This window comes from Hyaena hyaena, unplaced genomic scaffold, assembly GCF_003009895.1.
Source record: "Hyaena hyaena isolate Hyena2069 unplaced genomic scaffold, ASM300989v1 scaffold_697, whole genome shotgun sequence".
Lineage (NCBI taxonomy): Eukaryota > Metazoa > Chordata > Mammalia > Carnivora > Hyaenidae > Hyaena > Hyaena hyaena.
This window is the reverse complement of record NW_024081329.1, coordinates 939497-965429: the sequence shown is the minus strand read 5'-3', so window position 1 is coordinate 965429 and position 25933 is coordinate 939497. Positions and strand designations below refer to the sequence as shown.

Genomic DNA, 25933 nt, shown 5'->3' with positions numbered 1-25933 from the left:
TATTATGAACAATTCTACAGTACCTGTTTTCAAAATCAAATAATTAAATTTTCAACTCAAAATATTTTTTCATTTTCAAATGATTTCATGATTACTGTAATTTTTAAGCATTATTTATTTACTATGAAAGATAATATAGTACCTGATTGTTATACTCTAAGTTACTCCTTGAAAAATGCTTTCAAGTATATCATTATTTTTAACATTTTTTCAAAATGTTTTCACTTGAATGATTAAAATAAAAATGTAATTATATTTCTTCTATAGGTAAATAGTGACTTTTACTAATTGAGTCACTAATTAAGTGAAAAAATTAAAAAAAAAATCCCACCATGGACATATTCCCCTTGACAGTTACTTAGTTTAGAGGCAGGTAATATATTTGTTTTACCCTAAAGATATCAATTTAAATTTACAGTTTACCAAGTTAAAAATGTTTTGGACTCCTAACACATGAGAAAATAAAATTCAATATCCCTAAAAAAGATAATAGAAGACTTGAAAAATAAATTATATAGAAAGAAAAAATTTCTCAGTTAGAAATAAAAATGGTTCCACATCCTCAGCAATTCCAAGTTTAGAAGCCTATGCTGCCGAGATATCTCCTTCACCACAAATTTCTTTTCCTAATTCAGTCAATAGTTGTAAATAGCACTTCAGATAAAGCAATGGGTATATAAATTATATACACACACACATAACTGACTTCCATGTTTTCTCCCTGATTTACTTCCTGAGGTTTCCGTTTCTTTTACAGTTGGAAGCACTACTAACATGGATTGATGCAGGACCCGCACTCTCAGGAAGGTATCCTTGCCCCATCCTCATTCTTTTCTCCATAGTCATTTCCTGTCAATAATTTGTAGTGAAAGGAAAAGGATCTTGGAATTTTATAGAACCTTTGGTTCCAGATGCCAAAAAAAGTTTGAAATTGTGCCAAGCAGGATAGAAAGATTACCCTTCATTTCCAATGCAGAGGCAGATTCTTCATGCCAAATACCTACCCTGGCTTCCCTCACCTATGAGATCTCAATGCTAAAAATGAATTTGTTCAAATGGTCCGTCATTCTCTAAAAGGCAAACCAACACATCATGTATTCTTTAATAAGAATCTTTGACAGCCGCTTACTGAGCCTACAAAATGTTCCATCTCTTGTTATAGATTCAGTCTGTACCAACAAACCACCGAACATTTTGTCCTTTAGAGCACTTTTAAGGCAGACACTTTTATCCACAATTTATAATGACAAAAGGAAGATTTATAGAGATTAGCTAGAAAGTGGTATTACTGGAAGTCAATTCTCGATGTCTACTTGAGTCTTCCTGAAACATGTATTTGTGAAAAGGCATCTCATGGTAGCATAGAGCCTCTGAGACTGTGGAGATTATGGGTAGGAAATGGTTTTTGGGAATGACCAAATCAATGTAAAAATGTTTCTATACCCTGCACTGTTCCACTAAATAAAAAAGCAATTACTTTTTCCGTCACTTATTATACTGTGCACAAAAGCACTACCTTGGCTTCCAGACCTCAAATTTAGTAATTTAGGATTAATATACTATATACGCTAGCTTAGAAAATATTTTAAGTGTTCCCTTGGAGGGGAATTGTTATGAATTTCAATGAATAAAGCATCTTTGATGTTTTTCAAAGACAACCTATTTTGAAGTCAGAGGATTGTCTGGCAATATCACATCAAAATATAATTTTAAAATACATACACATAAATATAAAAACAAAATATTAGAAGTAGTGAGGAAAAAACATATAGCTGGAAAATTTAGTGAGAACAACTATGAGAATGTTAGTAATCCTTGATATACTAGTGTCTATATTAACATCATATATAAGCCACTTTTTAAAAAAGTTCCCAGTAGCAATAATGATTTTTTGGTAAACTGACAAATAGCTACAATATTGCTCATGACTTCAACTGGGAACCATTCCCCGTTTCTCCTAGGAAAGTTCTGAGGAGTTTAATGAGGCTTTGGAAAGCAGATGGCAAATTTATTAAGCTTTCTGTGTAATGAAGTGAGAATTTATGAGTTTCTGCTTTCAGAGAAAAATGTATAATGGGCTTTTGTATTATGACATTGATCTCATATAACGATAAACAACAATAATAACAAAAACAAACAAACATAAAACAAAGTTAGCTCCCCCAACTCCCAGGTAAATCCACATGACTTTCCAGTACTTTTGAGACCTTTTCACAACCAAAAAGTTTATTAGAACTTTTTATCTTGTAACACATATGGCAAACTCAAGCAGTCATTTCCCCCAAACAAATCATATTACTTGTTAAATAAGCTATCGTTATAATGCCTTCACCTTGTAACTGGGAATTTACATATGTATTATCAAATTAAAGCATGTTGTATCAATTATTATCTCCTTATTATTACATATTGCAAGTTATGAGTCTACTGTCTAAACTATTTTATCACTCTTTAAGTCATTTTCAAAATAAAAGAAATGCTGTAACAGCTTCCATATTTATTCATCTTTTATGACCCATATTTTAAGTTCTGGGTCACCTTCTTCTTTTATTACTTTGTACAAGTTTTTTGTGGTATCTTTGACATATAAAGTTGTATGCATTTAAGGTTATGATTTAACGCTTTGATATTTTATGCCATCCTTATCAAAACCCTAGTGAAATTATGCATATATATAGACAAAGTAATTATAAAATGTCTATGGAGACAGGACCTCTGCTTCCTCAGAACCGGCTTTGGGGGGCTACAGGAGGAGGTGGGGCCTCAGCAACAGAGACAGGAACCGGGTCTCCTCAGGACCCGCTGTGGAGGATTCCAGAGGACTTAGTGCCATGTCCACTCAGACAAAAACCCGGCCTCTTCAGGACCCTCGCGAGACGAGCAGAATGCAGAATTTGCCTGAAGGTTTCAGATGAAGCCCCAGAGCTCAAGGAAGACTCAAAGTGTGTCCTCTTCCCTGACCAGTGTGCCCAGCTGTCTGGATGCTTCCTTTGGGGTACCTTCATTTCCAAAAGTCTATATTCCTCAATTCCCAATCCCTGGGCTGAGGTATTAACAGCCTTCGTTGAATGAATTTCCATGAACATTGTTTTTGATGATCATTGTGTGGTGGTATCTTATTAAAACTGTGAGCAGGCTGTACCCCACGACATAGGACACAACAGAACCTGATCATGTGAACACAAGTGAAGGACATGGTGGGGATTTGCCACACAGGGCTACCTCAAGAAACAAGCCAAAGTACACATGGTGGAGGGTCCCAAATACCACTACGAGTAGGAAAATAAAATAACCAAGGTCTCAACAAGAAAGACCAAGAAACACCATTCAAAGAAAACTTTGTGAATGGACAGGCCCTGGACAGACAAAGAGCCCTCTTTGGTACGGCAGCACTCGCAGGTGCAGAGTGCATAACAAACTTTTAAAACTAACAAGTGATAGAAAGCTAACCAAAATGATGAAACAGAAGAACTCTCCTCCAAAGAAATTCCAGGAAGAAATGACAACTAAAGAACTACTCAAAACAGATATAAGCAAAATAAGTGAACAAGAATATTGAACAATTGTCATAAAATTAATCGCTGGGCTTGAAAAAGGCATGGAAGACATCAGAGAAACTGTTGCTACAAAGACTACAGAGCTTAATAATAGTTGTGATGAATTAAAAAATACTATAATTTAGATGCAAAATAAATGAAGGCATCCAATGCACAGATTGAAGAGGCAGAAAGGAGAATAAGTGATTTAGAAGACACATTACAGAAAAAGAGGAAGCTGAGAAAAAGAGAGATAAACTGATCCAGGAACATGAAAGGAGAGTTCGAGAGCTTAGCAATAAAATCGAATTGAATAATATCCATATCATAGGAATTCCAGAAGAGGAAGAGACAGGGAAAGGCACTGGAGGAGTCCTTGAACAAATTATAGCAGAGAACTTCCCCAGCCTGGGGAAGGAAACAGACATTGAAATTCAAGAGGCACAGAGAACACCCCTCAATTGTAACTTGAATCAATCTTCTGCAAGACATATCATAGTGAAACTGGCAAAATATAAGGACAAAGAGAGAATTTTGAAAGCAGCTAGTGAGAAAACTGCCCCAGGATACAAAGGGAAACCTATCAGAGTGGTGACAGACCTATCTACTGAAACGTGGCAGGCCAGAACGGAATGGCAGGAGATCTACAAAGTGATGAGCAGAAAAAAATATGCAGCCAAGAATTCTCTATCCAGCAAACGTGTCATTCGGAATAGAAGGAAGGATAAAAGTCTTAGCAAATAAACAAAAATTGAAAGAATGTGTCTCCACTAAACCACCCCTACAAGAAATCCTGGGGGGAACTCTCTGAGGAAAAAGATACCAGAGACAGCACCACAAGCATGAATCCCACAAAGGACACAATGAATCCAAAGCCATGTTTTTCAATAATAACACTGAATTTAAATGGATTAAATGTCCCAATCAAAAGACATAGGGTAGCAGAATGGATAAAAATCAAAATCCATCTATTTGCTGTCTACAAGAAATTCATTTTAGACTGGAGGACACCTTCAGATTGAAAGTAAGGGGATGGATACATATCTATCATGCTACTGGAAGTCAAAAGAAAGCTGGAGTAGCTATACTTAGACAAACTGGACTTTAAAGTAAAGACAGTAACAAGGGATGAAGAAGGGCATTATATAATAATTACAGGGTCTGTCCATCAGGAAGAGCTGACAATTGTAACAGTCTAGGCACCAAATATGGGAGCACCTAAATATATAAAACAGTTAATCACAAACAGAAACAGTCTTATGGATAAGAATGTGCTAATAGCAGGAGACTTTAATATTCCACTTACAGCAATGGATAGATCAACTAGACAGAAAATCACTAAAGAAACAATGGACTTGAATGACACATTGGACCAGATGGATTTGACAGATATATTTAGAACTCTACATCCTGAGGCCATCAGCCATAGCTGATGAAAATGCTATGACCAGAGGCTGGCAGGAACTCAACCCTCTATTTCCTCTACATGCAATGTTTCAATATTTTCTGAATTACTGCTCATGAGGACTTTATAGCACATCATTATCATGAATAACAAGAATATACTGTATTTATGAAGTTCTCCAGTTTTCTTCTTTTGCTTATTCTAATTTAATCTCATATTGATGAGAATATATTTTATATGATTTGAATCCATTTGGATGTATTGAGGCTTTTCTATGTCATAGCATAGGGTGTATCATGAAGAACATTCTATGAGTACTTGAGAAAAATGTGTATTCTGCTGTTGTTGGATAGAATGCCCTCTAGATGTCTCAAACTAGCTGTTTTCTTCTATTTTCCAAGTCTTTCTGTTATTCATCTTCTTCCCAGTTGTTCCATCCATAATTGTAAATGAGGTATTGAAAATTGCAAATCATATGGTTGAGTTGTCTACATCTCCCTTCAATTCTGTGTGCTTTTGCTTCATACATTTGAACTAATATTACTAGATGTATGTATATCTACAATTCCTGTGTTTTCTGGACAAATTCACTTTTTCAACACTATAAAATGCCCTTTTTTCTCAAGTAAAAATTGTATTTTAAAGTCTATTTAAATGTCTGATATTAGTATAGCCACTTCAGTTCTCTTTTATTATTGCTTTTATGGTATATATAGTATATATATATATACATTTTTCCATTTTTAACCTTCAATCTATCTGTGGTTTTGAATGCAAATCCTATCTCTTATAAACAGCATTTAATTGGACAATATTTTCATCTATTTTTCCAATTTCTACCTTTAACTGAGGCATTTAAACATTTTACCTTGGATGCAATCATTCTAAATGGAGTATTTTCATCTTCCATTTTGCTAATTTTTTTTGCCATGTTATTATTATTATTATTGATGATCCCATGTATGTGATTTTCTCTTGTCTTTGATTTTCATCAAATTGACTATAATAGTGTAGATACGGTTCTCTTTGAATTTATCCTACTGGAGTCGTTTTTTGTTTTGCTTTAGTTTGCTTTTTGTTTTGTTCTGTGTGTTTTGTTTTGATGGTTGACACACCAATGTGACAGTTTCAGGCATACAAAACAGTGATTTGACAAGTGTGCATTATGTTCAAGTGTAACTACCATCTGTCACCATACAATGATATTACACTATCATCGACTATATTCCCCAAGACTTCATTCTTATAACTTATTCATTCCATAACTGGAAGCTTGTTTCTTTTACTCCCCTTCATGTATTTGCCCATTGAATTTAGTGAATATGTAGATTATTTTTTAATTTATTTTGAGAAGTTTTCAAGTATTATTTCTTCAAATACTTTTATGTCCATTTCTATTTTTATTCTACCTCTTGGACTCTCATTATACACATGCAGGTATGTTTGCTAGCCTGCCACAGGGTTGTGAGATTTTAGTCATTTTCTTTATTCTTCATTATTTTCCTGTTGCTCTGATTGGTTATTATCTATTGGCCAATATTCAAGATTGTTGATTCTTTCTTCTACCAACTCAAATCTTCTTAAGTCCCTGTAGTAAATGTTTTATTTCACTTAATGAATATTTCAACTATAGGCACTCTGTTTTTAGGTAACCTTTCCATTGTTACTTGCTATTTGGTAAGGCACAATTGTCATATTTTTAAAATTCTTTACACATTTTTTTCTCTAATAATTTAAACTTTAAATAAATTTAAAATTATTTCTCTAAATAATTTAAATATTGATTATAGCTAGTTTAAAGTCTTTGTCTACTGGATCCAAAATCTGAGCCCCATTCAAGGTATAATCTGTTGGTTGGTGTTTATCCCGTACCCACTTTCCTGCTTTTTGCACATCTTAATTTTTTGATGGAAACTATTTTAGATAATATCTTGTAACAACTTTGGCGTTCAATTCTTCCGCTTCCCCAAAGTTTATTGTTGGTATTTTAGTTGTTGTTGTTTTTTTTCTTATTGCTATTTTGTTTTTTAGCTCTTTTTTAGATCTATAGAATTTGTGTTCTGTCTAGTGTGTTGATAAAATTCTCTGTTTTGTTTTGTTTATATTTTTTTACATGTTTAAGCCTCATTGCCTATTGGTTACATCTGGGTCAGTCAACTATTGGTCAGACATTTTCCTTATATGTTTTGCCTATAAGTCCATTACTTTTTACTAAGGAAATCTGCATAGGAAAGCACATCTTCCACTTTTAGGACATTTACAAGACAAATTTAACTTTAATCTCCTGACTGTGTGTATTCTCCAGTTCAGTCAGAGGAAGTAACTGTCATCTTTTGTTTTCCCAGGTCTTTCCTAGGCATTCACACAGCCTTGGTCATAAATCCCCAAGGATACATCAGAGCTTTTCCTAAATTCATAACCATTGTTTAGGTTTCCAAGACTTTCTTTTAAATTCCAGCCTAGTCATTTGCTTGTTCCAGTTGATATCTCAGGCTTACATGATCAGATGTTGCTGGAGTTTACTACTGTTTTAGTTAAGTCCTGGGGTAGATCCTCTATTTCCTTTTCTCCTCTCCCCCTGCTGAGTTAAACTCTGAGTCACACAGTCACTCCATTGAGAATAGAGAATTCTCAGGAAGCTGTAAATTAAACCAAATCATTGACCCTGGTCTGGATGAGGTCAGATCTCTCAATTCTCTGCAATGCCACTGGCTTTTGGCTACAAAGCCACTGCCTAGGAAGGGAGGGGTGTTTGAATATCTTCAGATTCAAACTTTAAGATGAACCTTGTTATGTTACTGAGTGAGGCCCAGTAGTTTCTCTTGGAAATTTTCAGTCCATTCTGTGATTTTGGTTATTTTTCATTTCTGTCAATTTGGCTAATTTCTGGAATGCTTGACAACAGATGCTTGATTCCAGATGCTTTGCTGGCATTTCCACTGTTTTTGAGGCAGGCCAGTTCACTGAGGCACTCCAGCCACTATTCCACTGCAATATTAAGTTAAACCTCAATGATTTAAAATTTTGTTTTATACTTGTAATTTGAAAGTTTTGGGGTGTGATGTAGTTTTTTTCTTGGCTAATCGGAACTCAGTTTTCTCTTCCACACTGAAAGCTGAAGTACATCCTCAGTTTGGGGGGATTTTTTGGTAAAGTTACTGTTTTTCTCCCCTTCCCTTACTCTCTTCTACTCCTCCTTAATGCTGGTTGTCCTTGCAGTGGATTCCAGGACTGTCTCTCATCTTATATTCTCCATATTTTATGCTAATGCATTTTGAGACAGTTCCTCAACTTTAGCTCTTTCTATTCTGCTATAGCACTTTTATTTCAAATAAGATATTCATATGTCACAAAATCCATTAATTAGGAGCTAGTTTTTAAAAAGCAGCTGCAAGTCTTTTTAAGTATTCTTTGGAGGTTAATGTATGTTCTACTTTAGGGAGCTTGTCTTGGATGATTGTTGAGGATATGACGTCGTGGCTGAAGATAAGGTGGAAGTCTGTCCTACGGAATAAGGGCTTCCATCATTTCTAGAGATTCTTGGGGCACTCAGAGGCTGATCCACACTCACAGCTTCAGCATGAAATAAACCCATTATTCTCTCTGCCTCAGAACAAGCTCATGGGGAAGAAGAGATTGATGAGCCCATAAACTCAAGAGGGTTTCCAAACAATTCTCCTGACAACTGAACCACTGTGTACTGTCAGTCCCCACTCCCTCACAATGTATACGTTAAGAACCTCCTGAGTGGGAAGCATTCAATTGAATCTTTTTTAGGGTGTTCTATCTTTTTTGGGATTATGGGTTCTTCTGTGAATTGATCCCATCTTTTTACTTCTATGTTGATGGCACAAATTCCATTTCTACTTTTTCTCTACCTATAACTCTCTGCCAATTCTAGGATATTTTAAACATGTAACAGACATACGTTGGTATTCTCAAGCCTTCTGAGAAAAGCACATGTGCTCTTATCCTTATAAAAACCACGGATTTAATACTCTCCATTTTACGCTAAAGATGCCGAGCTGGAGCTTACATAACAGCTCAACCTAGATAACAGACATCATGTTATACGTGGAAGCCTGAGTTCTTTAACTATTGAGTTCATATACTACAGGGCCTTGACTAATATAAAAGTTAGATAAACAGTAAGTGGTACATAAAGATAAGCTGCATTATAAAATTTTTAAATTTTCAATAACATATTTATTTAGTTTTGCTTTATTTACTTAAGGCAGGGACAAGTGAGGTAATAACTTATTTTCTTCAAATCTTTATTCACCAATGTGTTTTTTATGTTTAACTTAAAAAAGTTTTTGGGGGCGTGCCTGGGTGACTCAGTTAGTAGGGTGTCTGACTTCAGCTCAGGTCATAATCGTGAGTTCAAGCCCTGTGCTGGGCTCTGTGCTGACAGCTCAGAGCCTGGAACCTGCTTCAGATTCTGTGTCTCCCTCTCTCTCTGCCTCCTCTCTTTGCACTCTGTCTGCCTCTCAAAAATAAACATAAAAAAATAAATAAATAAATTGGGGGGCACCTGGGTGACTCAATTGGTGAGGTGTCTGACTCTTGATTTTGGCTCCCTGCATTGGCTTCTGCACTGTGGGCTCAGAGCCTACTTGAGATTCTCTCTGTATCCCTCTCTCTCTGCTTCTCTCTCTTTCTCTCAAAATAAATAAATATACATAAAAATATTTAACTTTAAACTTTTTATACGAAATTAATGATTTTAAGAAAATATTCAGAAGTTACTCTCAAAGATTGTAAGTTTTACAATGTACTTATAAAAGTACATGGAAGCATCTTAACACATAGCTTTCAAAAAATTTCTCAAAATACTGTGAGTAGAAATCATTGTAATTTTAATCTCTTTTATGTTAATCTAACTCATAAGGAAGCCAATCTTTATAGGTAAGATAAAGTTTTCTTCAAACAACATGGAATTTTATGTCAGTGATTATTTTTGAAACTATGTTTATCATTTCTTCTCTTTTATAAGAATATTTAAGCAAATGAAATTAGGAATATGGGTAAATATTATTTTTACTAAATATTTATTTATGTACTATCAGTCATATTAAATTTTTATTCCATGTTTTAGGTCTCTACCAATATGTCAAAAATTGTATATATGTAATTACTTTTGTAAAATAAAATATTTTTTAAATCCATGGACTAAAATATTATGAATGTTTTCACTTGTTGAGTATTTTTGTTATTTTGCTAAAATTATTTTTCACTAGTTACAATTTAATTAATTAATTGATTTTTAAATTTTGGTTACTTAGATTATGCAATTAAAAGTGTACAATTGTCGGATTGCCTGGGTGGCTCAGTCAGTTGAGCATCTGACTTTAGCTCAGGTCATGATGGTGCGGTTCATGAGTTCGAGCCCCACATCAGGCTCTCTTCTGTCAGCCTGTCAGCACAGAGCCCACTTCAGATTCTCCTTACTCTGTCCCTCATTAGTTTGTGTTCTCTCTCTTAAAAAAATCATTAAAAACATTTAAAGAAATAAATAAGTGTATACAATTGCCAATTATCATAAACAACTATAAATTTGAAGAACTGTCCAATAAAACAAGGGGTGAGGAATTTGGAGTTAGAGGAACAAAAGTAACATTCCACAAGTACATTTTGAAAAGTGCTTAATATCATGCTGATGTCTGTGATTTGCTTTAAAATGTGTCAAGATAAGATGGATTGATGGGCAGATAAAGGGATGGGGACAGATTTGTGATACAGAAGCATAGTACAATGTGAATGGTAGAATTTCGATAGTATGTATAGAGTGCTTACTGTAAATTATTAAAGTATGCTATATGCTTGAAGTTTTTCATAATAAAATACTGAGAAAAGTGCTTACAATCCTGAACTGCAAAGTAATGGTCTAGTGTAATTAGGAAATTGTTATTTTATCCCTACAGACACATTCACAAATATTTCAAAATTTTCATGGCTTTAGTTCTGTTTCTGCATTGGTAATCATTTTTATATGCTTATATTTATATTCATATACATATTCATACTGATTTATATTTATATTTCCAAAATGTTATTTTTTAATGTCTGTATATCTGTACCATTTTACTTCTGTTGAAGGAAAGTGTAAGTGAAACCAAAGCAACAAAAAATGAACAAAGAGAAATAATAATCAGAATAAACTGATTATTATCATGATAATTCAGCAGAGTTACTCACAGTAAATGCCAAATACTTCTTTAGATCTTCTAACATGCATTTATAATAGAGGCTTTCATAGTCGCTTCATATTATGGATACTTTGTCGATTTTGTTTGACTAAATTACAAAGAGATTGGGAGACTGACTACATACTAATACCAAGAAATATTCAATTAACCAAAACAAGGGGCGTCTGGGTGGCTCAGTCGGTTAAGTGTCCAACTTTGGTTCAGGTCACGATCTCACGGTTTGTGAATTCGAGCCCTACAACTCAGAGCCTGGAGCCTGCTTCAGATTCTGTGTCTGCCTCTCTCTGCCCCTCCCCTGCTTGTGCTTACTCTTTTGCTCTCTCTCTTAAAAATAAATAAGTAAACATTAAAAATAAATACATTGATTAATTAACCAAAACAACATAGTCATTACCTGTTTGCTCCCAGACAAGCATCAAGCTAGTCCTTAGGAAAAAAAATATGTCTTTGCATGTATTTAAAAGTCCTTGATCTAGTTAAGAAAGCATGCTAGTGAACAATTTCCATGCAGGATGGTTATCAGTGCCAGAATATATATACATTTAGAAGAGTTATATAATATACAGGAGACATTCTCATCCCTATTTTAGAGACAGGGGGTCAGAACAAATTTCCCACACTGAACTTCTAAAATTTAATAGAAATTAACAAGACATAGAAAATGTCCCAGGCATTTAACAGAAGACATAAACTTGAGTTATGTTATAAACTTGATTTCTTTTTAAATGTGGGAAGGACATCAAGTTTATATATGTTAATCATATTTACTTATGTATCTACTAATAATAAAAGCAGCTATATTTTTTTGGATATTTCCTTAGTCATTATGCTAGATTCTTGAATGATGAAATCATTCATCAGTGATTTTTTGAGTGTCTTCTTGTGAGTGTTTATTACTATACTTTCCCTGTGGGATAGAGGCTGTAATTTGGTGATATAATCACCAAATTATATCCAGGTAATATAGATAGAAAATGATAAAGAAGAGATTTTTAAATCAAGGCTACTTGATTTTAATTTTCCGTCCATTGTAATTTGTTGTCTATTCCCTTATTTAAGAAAAAAAAAAGTCTTCTAACACAGAAATGTTGAATCCTCAGATGACATCAAGTTCAACCGTAAGCCATCCTCATGATGGGTAAGTCCAAAAATGTTATACATGCTAGTATTCTCCTTGATGTTCTCTTGTGATGGTACTTTTTATTATTGCTCACAACTTGCAATTATAAAGGTTACAAAATAGCAATTGTACTGGTTTTAATTCTTACACAATTTCTATGTCAGCAGAGGTGGTACAAACCAGTGTGGCCAAACAATCCTATAAAACTGACTGGTTAGTTTCATCTGTGTTAAATAGTCTCTATATTTAATCAGCATTTTCAATGTTACCCTTAGAGGTGTTATTATAGCTCATTTTAGAGAAGGACATCGTGCCTTTGAAAAAGTTCTGTAACTCGCCAATGGTCATACCCTGTTATTATTTTGAAGTCTTCTCTTTATTCTATACAAAAATGAGTGCCCATAAGTTTAAGAAACACATTCAATGAATATTTTCTGAAACTAGGTCTTAATGAACGAATTTATAAAATATTGCTTAAAACATTATAATAAGGGTGGCACCTGGGTGGCTCAGTCGGTTAAATGTCTGACTTCAGCTCAGGTCATGATCTCAAGAGCTGCATCCGGCTCTCTGCTGTGAGTGCACAGCCTGTTTGGATCCTCTGTCTTCCTCTCTCTGTGCCCTTGCCTCCATTGTGTTCTCTCTTTCTCTCTCTCTCTCTCTGCCTGTCTCTCTCTCTCAAATTAAATAAACATCTTTTAAAAATTTAAAAACACACTATAACAAGAATGAGTAATATTTAGAAACAGATGGGTAACTAATAACTAGTAAGTATAATTAACTGTATATATAACATATGCCACATTAAAATAAGGTCTAAATATTATAGTTAGTCCTTACATTGCAATTATTTTTGCTTCATGTTGTCAACTAAGGACTCATTTGCACAAGAGAAAAATTAGAAGTAACATATTAAATGCTAAGCTGCTGGCAGCAGCTTGTGGTTGAGGTCCTGCACCAGTCAGAACACAGAACTGATGATATTAACAACATTTGCCACTGTTAGAATACGTTTTGAAAGCTTGAGAAACCTAACAAAAGCTAAATACAAATAATTGGGGACAACGGTAATGCATTTTTTCATGGTGCTACTAAGAACAGATTTAAAGAGCACTGTGAAAGGTCAGCACTAAGGAAATGGTCAATTAATGGAAGTGAGAGCAAAAAAGAGGAGGAGCTGGAGCAAGGGATAGAGAAGAAGGCAATTGCATAAGATGCATCTACATTTAGGGAAGAGGCAATGATGGAAATGTAGAATTGAAATTTATGAAGGAAGTTAAAGGGAGTGGCTGAAGTTATGACGGTATTTGTCTAAGTTGATGGTAAACAAATATAAGGCAAGGCCATGTGAAACCTCAATGCGTTAGAGAAATGCAGTAGGAAAAGACCCAGCAGAAAAGGGCTATATCCACATTTCCCTCTTTAAACAACTTATAGTCGGGGTGGAGATCGTAAGGTAAGTCCAATAAGACATAAATGGGGTATCCTCTGAGCAATTCAGACAAAAAGCTAAGGAGAAAAGTTAAGAGACAAGTATAAGCAGGCCTATAAGAAATAAGTCATCTTACTACAAGAAGTCATCTTGTTAAAAGAAGGGGAGGGTCTGATATGGATATAGAGCAGTATTACAGGATACATGTAGCAGGATGTCAAAGAGCATCATTCCTTCAAAGATTTTGACTGTCAGGCTGACATCTCCCCATCAATTTAAGAGGTGGAGGTATGTAACACAATTATGCTAATTTTAATCAACAGTTAAAAATTATATATGAGTTTTCATTTCTATTTCATTAATAATTTTTAACTTTGACACTTGTTATACCTGTTATTTATCCTTTTCTCCACACTGGAGTAATATATTTATAATTTATTGTACCCCAAACATTGTTACTGTGAATTTCATTGTAGAGTAACTGAGATAATTTAAAATTTGAATATATACAAATGTAGGGGTGCCTGGGTGGCTGAGTCAGTTAAGCATCTGACTTGGGCTCAGGTCATGATCTAGCGGTCCGTGGGTTCGAGCCCAGCATCCGGCTCTGTGCTGATAGTTCAGAGCCTAGATCCGGTTTCAGATTCTGTCTCCTCTCTTTCTGCCCCTCCCCCTCTCAAAACTTAATAAACATTTAAAACAAAACAAACGTGTGTAATAAGAAAAATAAAAATAAAGATAGTGAATCTTTCTGATGAGTTTAAAACAACATAGTTGATATATTTCAGAATACTGAACATTTGCATGAGCAAAACAAAATCTCATTTATTCATTTTATTAACACATAATACCATAAGGAAAACAAGAATTGATTTAAAGAATATTTTTGTTCTGGGATTTGTATTCATATCCAAAGAGGGAATAGATAATGTAAAATACAATCAGAATTTCGTTGAAAGGTTGCCACTGAAATCTCAAAGTGATTTTATTCTTTTGGCCTTGGGGGATATTCCAAAGTAAACAGATAATGTGTGTTATTGCTCTTTTGGTACCCCTAAATATTCTCCCCTTTGCTTCTTAATGGTGTTAATGTAACTGGAGGTGGTTACAGCGATCAACTTGGGTTTACCTTTGCTTCAATCTGCTTAGTATCTGGATTCTGAAACAAAAATTTGATTTTGCTTTTGCCGTCATCTGAAGAGCCCTTCAACTGAGAAAACTTAAACCTCCAAAGTACAGCCTAAGGGGAAAGAAACATAACACAAGTCAGCACAGTTTATATCCACTTTCAAGCCAAGAAATAGTACTTTTTTAAGTAGTAAAAGTTATCATTTTAAGTTAATATGATATCCCAGTATTAAAAAGTCAGTGAAAACATATTACATATTTTATATTTATATTTATACCTATTACTCATTTATATTTATAGCAATATAATATTATATTGATCAATACATATCAAAGGCTATAATTTATTATTCAACATATCCTTTAATTTCCAGAAATAACTTTATTACCGATGAAATAATTACTTCAAAAAACATATGCAAATAAATCAATTGAAATGTCTTGCTTTATATTATCATGAAATATAATCAAGCTCAGTTAAAGCATATATCTATGCTAGTGAGTAAGCAAAACATTATAATTTGTTTCCTTTTTCTGTTAATAGAAGGGATAAGGTGATTTTGAATTGATAATTCTGTAGATACTCTGTGGTATTTTCTCTTAAAGCTCAAACAAATCATCTGCAGCTTTGTCAAGATGAAAGCTTGAATAAATAATTATGACAAAAATTACATGGCATCCCCATGAGACTGAATGACAATAAGCATTTTACAAAAGTAGCCCATCTGTCTATCTCAGTCAATATGATTATTTGACTAAAAGTCTTCTTTCAATATTGCAGAAGGAAGTTTAGGTAGTATGAAATATACCTAATAACCAAAATGCTCATTACAACATAACCGTGCACTTACTGTTTGGATACTGACATGGGACTCCAATGACATGTCCACAGATTTTTTTTCGAGTGAGATGCATGTATATTTTTTATTTAAAAAATTGAGAAGCTTGTACAGAGAATTCTTATCATACAATTTGTTCTATTATTAATATCTCAAATAATATGGTACACTGTCATAGTTAATGAACCAATATTGGCACATTATTCTTAACTAGAGTCTTAAACATTTATTCAGTTTTTCTTAGTTTTAACATAATGCCTTTTTCTTGTACAAGATTCCACCCAGGAATTTATTCATTGTGCCTTAGGCTCTACTTGTCTGTGACAGTTTCTCAGATCCTTGCCAGACTGTCCATGATAATTGGAGGAGTACTGGTCAGGTATTTTGTAGAATGCCCCCTATTGGACTTTGATGTATTTCTCATAACGAGGTGGGCCATAGATTTTACAAAAATGAAATAACACTCTGTGATTTTTGTTGCTAATCCCAGTGTATATTTCTGAGTGAGATGTTACCATTTAAGATATGTTGTTACAGTGGAGTAAAGTATTAAACTTCATTAGGTGGCCTTAACATGATCAATAATTCATTTAAACATAAAGATATGTGAAAAAAAAGCGCATGGCTTTATATACGAACTCCATTTCTTATTATTCTATTATTTATTAAAGTATTTAATAATACTTTGCATGTTTTCAACCTTTTAAAATTTATTACTATGTGTTTTATATTCTTACATATGGTCTTTTCTAGAGAATGTTCCATGGACACTTGAAAAAAAATGCATAATCTGTTCTGGTTAGGTGGTGTATTCTGTGTATGTCTGTTAGATATAGTTGGTTATAGTTTTCTTCAGATTCTGCATTTCTATATTTGTCTTTTGTTCATTCATTATTGCAAGTGGAATATTAAAACTTCTAACTATTTTTATAGAATTGTCTACTTCTCCTTGTATGTTGAAAGTTTAGCAAAGTTACTACATGGCATTGCTGCCTTAGTATCCATTTAGCTTGGTCAGTGGCCTGCAGGACTCACACTGACATTAGCCCCCTTGTGCACGTGCACACCCTAGATAGCAGCCGCACAGTCAGGGACATGTTAATATCCTGATACGACCCCCCAGCAGCCTTTGTGATCAATGTAATCCCTTGTCTCCTAGGGTTTATATGCTTTGTGCACCACTTAGGTAAGACTCCTGTCCGACTTACCAAAACCTTGCTCTTTGGGTATGAATTGACCCATTCAGCCTTAGCCCAGGAACCCTCCAGCGCTCCACCCATGGGCCCTAAAAAGGCATCCCAGGTCTAGTCTCGCTGTCAGTACTCCTCTTTGACCACTACGTGTGATTCCCCAAGACATGTCATGTCTTTCTTTCAGGACTTGTGAGTAAAAACTCCTGTATTTCAAGTTGTCTTGTAGTCTGTTGTCAAAGTTGTGGCTCATCATCTGGAAACCGTGCTCCACCTAAATGTTAATTTCACAAAGCATAGCACTCCAATTCCATTAGCATTTAATATAGTTGGGGACTCTGATGCTTGCTGCCTATATGTTTATCATTGTTAAATCTTCTTTTTGAATTAATCCTTTTATCAATATATAATACTTGTCTTTGTCTCCTATAACAGTGACATGAAATCTATTCTTTCTTTTATTGGTTTATCCACAAGCTCTCTTCTAGTTCCATACTTTGCATGGAATATCTTTTTACATCATTTTTATCTTAATCCACTTGAGTCTTTAGATCTAAAGTTAGCCTCTTGTAGACAGCACGTAGTTGGATCTTTTTTTTTTTAATCCATTCTGTGCTGAGAAGAAAATGGCAGTTACTGCTTAATGATTATAGAGTTTCTGACTGGAGTGAGTATAAGTTTTAGAAACAGGTCACATGAACCAATTAATGTCATTGAATTGTACACTTAAAAATGGCTAAAATGGGAAATTTTCTATTATTTTAATACAATAAAAACAAAACTTAAAAAACTCTTTTTGAAAACAATATGTCTCCAAAATCCACTCAAAGTAAATGCTAATTAAGAAGTTCCCACTTTAAAAAATACAATGAAATAACAAAATCATAAATTCCTTAAAAATAAAGATGAGAAAATTATCAATAATAATGACACATAATTAATTTCTACAGCATCTTTTGATTCTTTATATATTTATTCCCTAAACAATTATGAAAGGTTATTATATATTAAGTATTTTGTTAGGTTTAGATAAAAGAAGAAACTGTCACCATCCTGACGACATTAATTTCTGTACAAATAAATGATTTTCCTTTCATTCTTACTATGGACTACACAATTTATAAAGAAACAATATCCAATATTATAAATTGTCTTAAATGTTTCTTTAAATCTAGTATTATACAGAATCCTCTAACAATAAAATTACCTGAGACAGTTAATTTTCTGGAAAAATAACACAAATTAAACCTTTAACTCACAATTTCCTCTAAATAAAATTCCTTATGTTTTAATGAGTAAAATAATTTAAACAATCCACATTATAAGAATATTACATAATACAAGTGAATATTGAATAACTTTGAAAAGAGGGAGTTCTAGACTTAGGAGTAATAAGAAATTTTATAGTCATTATGTACAGGTAATATATATTTACTAAAATGAAAAGGAAAGCAACAAACTTCATGGCATATAGCAGGATCTATGGTATAGTATAAGTATTCTAAACATAAAATAAAGAAAAGGATAATATGGAGAGGTCTTTCGAAAGAATGAAAAACAATTATTTTTAATAAATATGACAGCATTTTTTATCCAATTAAAGTGAAGAATAACTAACTAACCTGATGTAAATTAAAAAAAATAAAAATACAAAAGTGAAATAAAGGAAAATAATATTAAAATGATACCCCTTTTTCTGAACATTTAATAAAAATCACTGAAAATATAATAACTAAAGTTAGCAAGGTTATATTGAAACAAGCATTTGCATAAAATTGCTAGCAACAGTGGTTTGAATTCAAGACAATAATTTTTTAAATAAAATTCATTTTCAAATTGGTTTCCATACAACACCCAGTGCTCATCTGAACAGGTTAAGACAATAATTTTAATATTTATTTTAAGCTTTAAAAATAATAATAGTATTTGATCCAGAAATTCCATTTCTAAAAACTAACTGTAAGGAAATATGGTATATGAAAAACAAAGGAAAGTGTAAAACACATTAATAGTAAATATCAAAAATGGAAATTCTGAACATTTACATTAAGGCAATGCTCATGAGAATCATATATGTATACAGAAAAATGCAAAAATATTATCGTAAGGAAGACCATAAACACATGAAATATCCTTTATATTAATAATAGATGAAATAATCATATTAAAACCAAGGAGCTTGTAAAAGGGAACATGTCTGGAAACTATAGCATCTATGTGGCTCAGGTCCAGACGTTAACTTACTATTAAATCAAAACTTTATTTTTAGCTTGTTTGGCTGTAAAACGAAAAGCTTTCATATTCTCAAATTATAATTTCAAGTATATTTGAAATAATATTTCATATGAAGTGATTATAGTGTAAAACTGGAATTTACTATTTCAACTAGATGAATTTTCAAGGGGTCAAACAGACTTCAAAAGTTTATTTTTTTAAACAGAATAACAAAGTTAATCTGGGTAAAGAAGGCATATTATAGACCTATAAAGGAGTTTTGGAAACCTTTCAGCATATGGAGCATGAATCCTTGGCTGTGAGTAGGACACTCCAAAAATGAATAAAGTACTCAATGAATCTAATAACGATTGACTGAAAGATTTGACAGTTAAGAGGTAATGATACAAAGTTAATATAACAACTTCTGTGACAGATGATAGCCAGCTTTATTATGGTCATCACCACCTAATGTATATAAATGTTGGATCACACAGCATATGCCTAAAACTTATATAGTGTATGTTAACTACACTTCAACAACAACAGCAAAAGTAAGTCAGTAGCAAAATAAAGCAGCCACCTAAAACACTTTATGTGGCACCTGTTCAATCAATGTTTGTAAATATTAAACAAACAAAAGTTAATGCAGTAACTTTGTCACTTTGTGAATTGGTAATTCTCACAGAAATTCATTAAGGCCAATTTGGGAGAATTTGAATCTGAAAATACTATCAGTAAAAGTTTCACAGGCTTAATTCAAGAACTCATTGACAATATTATTTCTTATGCCAGTATTTTATTTTCAAGTTTCGGATAAGCATTATGGAAACTATGTTAAGAATACTAATAATGAGGGGTGTTGGGTGGCTCTGTCGGTTAAGTGCCTGACTTCAGCTCAGGTCATGATCTCACGATTCCTGAGTTTGAGCCCCGCGTCCAGCTCTGGGCTGACAGCTCAGAGCCTGAAGCCTGCTTGGGATTCTGTGTCTCCCTCTCTCTCTCTGCCTCACACCTGCTTGCACTCTGTCTCTCTCTGTCTCTCAAAAACAAATAAACGTTAAAAAATTTTAATAAAAAAAGAATATTAATGATGAAGAAGATGAGCAGACATCACTGTGTTTTATAACACATTATTTATATTGCTCTGGTGAGTACAATAGTAGGTTCCTTATAGCTGGCTCTGAGGTGGACTGAGATAGGATGGCATTGTGAGGTGTGTATGGAGAGTGGAGTTGTTTGTGGTTTGTGATTTGATGTTCTTAAGAATAAGGTGCTAGTGAAGAATGACAGGAGCAGGTGTTCTATGCTTCAAGACATTTCCAGTCATGACAGAAAGTAAACCAAGATGCAGTGATAAGTTCTCTATGAAATACATGCAGAATTTTGTTGTGAGCTAGCATGATGCCACAATAAAACTGAAAAAATATATGAAATTTTTGTCTCCATTTTCTGTTATTCTAGAAGACTATATATATATGCATATATAAAAAATATATATTATATTGTATTATATTATATTATATTACATTACATTACATTATACTCACAGTGTAATAATCACTAGTGACCAACATGGAATGACAAGAGAAGGATTATAAAGATTATTAACCTCTCCTCCTTAATCACTTATTTTTGGTACCCTATTCTCCATATATGGACTGAAATTCCATCACCAGTAAGATATGAAGATCTTTTCCCTATTACATGGGGCACCTGGGTGGCTCCATTGGTTAAGTGTCCAACTTCTGCTCAAGTCATGATCTCATGGATTGTGTGGTTTGAGCCTCGAGTAGGGCTCTGTGCTGACAGTGCAAAGCTTGGGCCTGCGTGAGATCCTGTGTCTCCCTCTCTCTCCGCCCTTCCCCCACTAGTGATCTCTTTGTCTCAAAAAAAAATTTAAAAAAGATATTTTCCCTATTATAATGCATATATCTCAGAAAAATAATACATTTTGTAGACAATGTACTGAAATAAAGATAAATCCTGACCTAACAGCCATAAGTATTTAAATGTAACGCAAACTTTATGCCCTACTTATAAGCCACATGACCTTGGGCAAGATTCTTAATTAACTGGAGTGTAAGTATATTCTATTATAAATGAGAAGTAGTAATACTTCAGTATCCTACTTAAAGGCTTAGTGTGAAAATAGATGAGATGATAATGTCATGAAATTGCTTTGTATATAACAGGGTTTTTTTTTTCCTATTAGTTAAAATTAGTTTAAGACAGTTTTTCCAATAGAACAGTGTAATGTGGCAAAGTTGATGTGAGAAGGCCTCTGAACACAGGTAGCAATAATGATTCTGGGAGAATATGGAAGCAGAGGTGAGAACTTCCTGAAGACAAAGACGCCTTCTGGACCTGTCTGTAGTCTTCTATGAAAAAAAAAAATCTTTATATTTAATTTAAAATTAAAAACTTATTTTATCTTAAACACAAGTCATAAAGTACATTTCATTTTGAGAAAACATGTCTCAATAAATGTCATCATGATTCCCCATTGCCATGAATGGTATTGCACAGACTCCTAGTTATTGTTATACCAGGTCTGGAAAACATCCTTCCTCTCCATCTGCCCCTATGACTTCCTTGTGTTTCTTCTTCTTTTTGTGTAAAGTTTTGACTTGTAATGACCCTAAAGTGGTGAATAATGGAAGAATCACATGGAACTAGCAAGGACAGGGATAATTTTTTAATTTTATATTTATTATTATTATTTTTAAAATTTATATCCAAGTTAGTTAGCATGTAGTGCAACAGTGTTTTCAGGAGTAGATTCCTTAAAGCCCCTCACCCATTTAGCCCATCTCCCACCCCTCATAACCCCTCCAGTAACCCTCTGTTCTCCATATTTAAGAATCTCTTATGTTTTGTCCCCCTCCCTGTTTTTATATTATTTTTGCTTCCCTTCCCTTATGTTCATCTGTTTTATATCTTAAAGTCCTCATATGAGTGAAGTCATATGATATTTGTCTTTCTGTGACTGACTAATTTCACTTAGAATGATACTCTATAGTTCCATCCACGTGGCTGCAAACTGGAGAACAGGGAGAATTTTTGACTGAGTACTCAGACCCTTTCAGAGACATGTTTATTAATTATTTTTCATTTATTTCAAAACTTTTTAAATGATAATATTTTTGTCATACTGCTTAATGCTTCCATCCAACTCTGTCCCCTAAGTAGGCGATGTACCCCGCTCCACAGATCCACACTCAACAGAGAAAGCCAAGCTTATTTTTACACCACCCTCCTTCCCACAGTTCTGCTGTATTGAAATACTGGCCAATATGGGAATGTCACACCAGAATATTTTACTGATCAGCACAAATGGCACATGCAGGGTCTTGGCTGATAAAGTTAAGGGCACTTGGACAAAGGGTTCAATAAGGACAGCTTGTATCTTCAGGTGTTATGTGGTGACAAGGATTCATTATTTCTGTGTACATGAGCCAGTTGGTGTTCACTCCTACATATTGCAACTTGTCTCCTGGTATCTGAGAAGAATAAAACTGTCAGGAATTTTGTCAGAGGGGTCAGTGGAAAATAGGAAGTTCTAGATGGTGGTACACAAAATATGCACAGGAAAAAAGAAGGAGTTCTGTAGGGTTTCTAGATAGCGATCTGAATAAATAGAGGTCTTACTTACTTTATGATTGAAAGTCTTCCCCCAACTAATTTCATGGCTGGTCCATTCTCACCATCTAGGTCTCATTAGAAATACTAATGCCTCCAAGAGCCTTTTCCCTTCAAAATCTTAAAAAGCCTTTCTGAGGTCTTCTGTTTCATAATACTTGCTCATTTCCTTCTTAGACCTAACTGCAGTCTGTGATCATCCTGCTCTATCTCTCTCCACTGTAAAGAAAGCTTCAAGTCTACAAGTAGTTGGTCTGAGTAGTTGACTCGTTCATCAGTGCATCCCTCACTTTTAACAGAGTAGCTGGTATGCAATTGACATGATGAAACTAACTTTTGTGAAGTTAGGCAGGATAACTATTAAAGGCAGAATAAATACTAAAGAAGAAAAATCTCCCTTCTCTTCCCTCTTATGTGGTTGTCATGTTATAGTAAAGTTGGGGAAAACATACCCAAATGAGAATTTTATTTAAAAATGTGAATTTTCCAATTTTAGAATTCTATCAACCAGAGATCAAGACCACCTCTTGATTTTCCAAACCATGGTCTCTGTCTTCTCTAGATAACTTTGACCAAAGGACCCTATTTGGGGTTGAAAAATTCTTGCCACCAGTTGTGAGCTTCATCTGTTGAAACTGATGGAGATCAAGTACAAAATGAGTAAGAAAAAGAAAAACACACACAAAAAACCCAAAACACTACTAGCATTATATAAAGAAATATCTGAATGTTTTTCAAATGTGGAATTGACCCAAAGACTTCATTATAAATAATCACACACTAGATTCCCACTTGCCCAAATCTTTCCATGAATCACTACTTCTACTTGATGCTGGAGAAAAAGGTCAAACATGGTCAAGTACATTTGGTGAGGTTCATTAGCTCAATAAATTCTGAAGATATTTTCAAAAATGAAACTCATTTAGCTTAGTTTAACCAGGTAGTTTTCCTCATGGAATACATTGAAAATAAAATTGCACTATAAAATAAAATGTTTAATGAATTTAAGTATTGTAATAAGATATCTGAAATGCCTTATTGTTAAAAAATTTGTTTTTAATAGTCAAAAACAATGTTTAACTCAAAATATTCTTTGATTATATGGAATGCTAAATGTAAAATGTATGTGGCATTTTGGAGGGATGTTTAAATATTTTTAAGTGTCCAGAAGCTGCAAGTAAAGTTACTACATGTATGAAGAAAGAACAGCCCGTTGAATCACAGCATTTTCAATATTATAGTGATAATAAAGTCATTGAAGACAGCCAAAACAAAAAGCAAGTAGTATGAAATATATAGTAAAATATTAATGACCAAAGTGCTATCACAATTAACGATTATGAAAAAAAAGCTCTGGAAAAAAATCACTTGCCTTTGAGGTACTCTTTAATAAATGCTAAAAACCTCTGGTCCAACCCATTTGGAGTTTATAATTTAAGGTCATTGTTCTCAAACCTGCGTGTAATCCTTATAAAATGTACCTACAGATGATAATTGAACATGAAATGTGGAACTATTATCAAGCAAAATATATCATGTGAAGATAATGAGGCACATAGCATGTAATCTATCGTTTGTTCTTGACATCGAGTCACTTGATGGGTAAATGTGTACGGATCATAAGTACTATAAAAATACTTTGCTCAGTGCCTAGGAAGCATTCTGTATGTCTGGTGTTGTAGACATATTATTACAATGAGCATAGCACTGTTCTAGGTAGGTTCTTTCATGCATTTCATCTAATCCCTACAAGAGTTATGTAATAGTCACAGTATTTCCACTTTCCAGATAATACAATCAACGAAACAGCATAAACAATCATAATATATAAAAGCTAGTAAATGGGAATCAAATCTAAATACATCATTATCCATGGTTCATATTTCTGCTTTTATCCCAAACTGCATCTTTGATCTTCTATAATTATTTGCCTAACTGAAAAAAAGCACAGACCCATTTACTGAGCATGACCAATTATAAATGAACTTTCATTGCAAATGCCTGAGTCCTGTCTTAAAGTAGAAGAGAGACCTAGAGTCACATTTGGTATAAAACACTAAACCCAGGAAAGTACTGATTTTCTCCAACATATTGTCTTTGAGAAGGAAAGCTGGTAATAGCTGCCCCCTTCCCTTTTTCTTTTTTTCACTCAAGGCCCTGCAGTCCCATCCAGAAAAAGAGGCCGATGCCTCTTTGGAGGTGACTCAGCTGGGCTGACACTTGTGCAAAATAAAGTCTTTCCTGATTCCCCAAGTCCATGTGGCTTGTCTCTTCCTGGGCATGGAGTATTTGCTGTAACATTTTTGGTGCATTAGCCAGGAAACCGACATCTGCGCAGGCCCCTTGAGCCACTGTTATCAGAGGCCAGCAGAGAGGCCAGTCATCGTGGGCCCTGCAACGGAAAGTAAGGCATGCCACTGGTGATTTCACTGGACCCCAACCCTTACTAGGCCAGAAAGAGCCATGGCAATACTATACTATGTCAGGAAATTAACTTACCCTGGCCAAGTGTACTACCCCTAGCTTTCCTCCAAATACGCCGTACACCCCAGACAAAAATAGAATACTCCCCATTTGAGATCCTACATGGAAGGTGCTCTCCACTAGTCAAATTCAAGGGAGACCTGACAGAACTAGGGAATTTAGAAATACACAAACAACTACAAGGATTAGGAAAAACTGTATTTGTGATACATAGATGAGTGACAGACAGGATACCTATTTCCCTAGGAATAACTGTGTACCCCCACAAACCTGGGGATCAGGCTTAGATAAAAGATTAGGAAAGGAACTGCCCGAACCTACTAGGAAGGGACCCTATTTACTTGTGCTCACCACGTCCACAGCCCTCAAGGTTGCAGGACTAAACGCCTGGGTCCACCATTCTAGAGTAAAGGCAGCCCACCTGTCACCTGACAACCACTTGAACCAGAAAGTGACTCTCAACCAGAAGAGTCCTCTACGGATCATTCTTAAGAAGAGAGTGGACGATAAGCAGCCTGCAGCCAACACCTGAGAACTCTCTATAACCAGAAGCTTGAGGAAATCACCAAGCAACTTAAATGAACCCTAACAAGTCATTCTCTCTCAGATTTCATTGTCACCCCTACCTATTTCTCTTTCCTTACTTGCTGCTATACTCTTTGCTGTAGGGCTAATCCAAGTTACTGCTTCAGATTGGCACCTCAGTCACTTAGCCTTCCTCTACTTACTAGTGT

General features: G+C 34.2%; 1 protein-coding gene across 2 annotated transcripts in view; it reads right to left on the bottom strand.

The window, feature by feature from the left end:
* The window catches only part of SNTG1 (syntrophin gamma 1), a 313487-nt gene that overhangs the window by 4798 nt on the left and 282756 nt on the right, over positions 1-25933 (bottom strand). Inside the window, exon 16 of one of the 2 annotated variants that reach the window (XM_039217478.1) lies at positions 14832-14942. The exons of the other annotated variant lie outside the window; for it this stretch is intronic. Coding sequence (XP_039073409.1) covers positions 14832-14942 — 111 coding nt within the window. The remainder of the gene's footprint in view (positions 1-14831; positions 14943-25933) is intronic. 2 annotated transcript variants of the gene reach the window in all.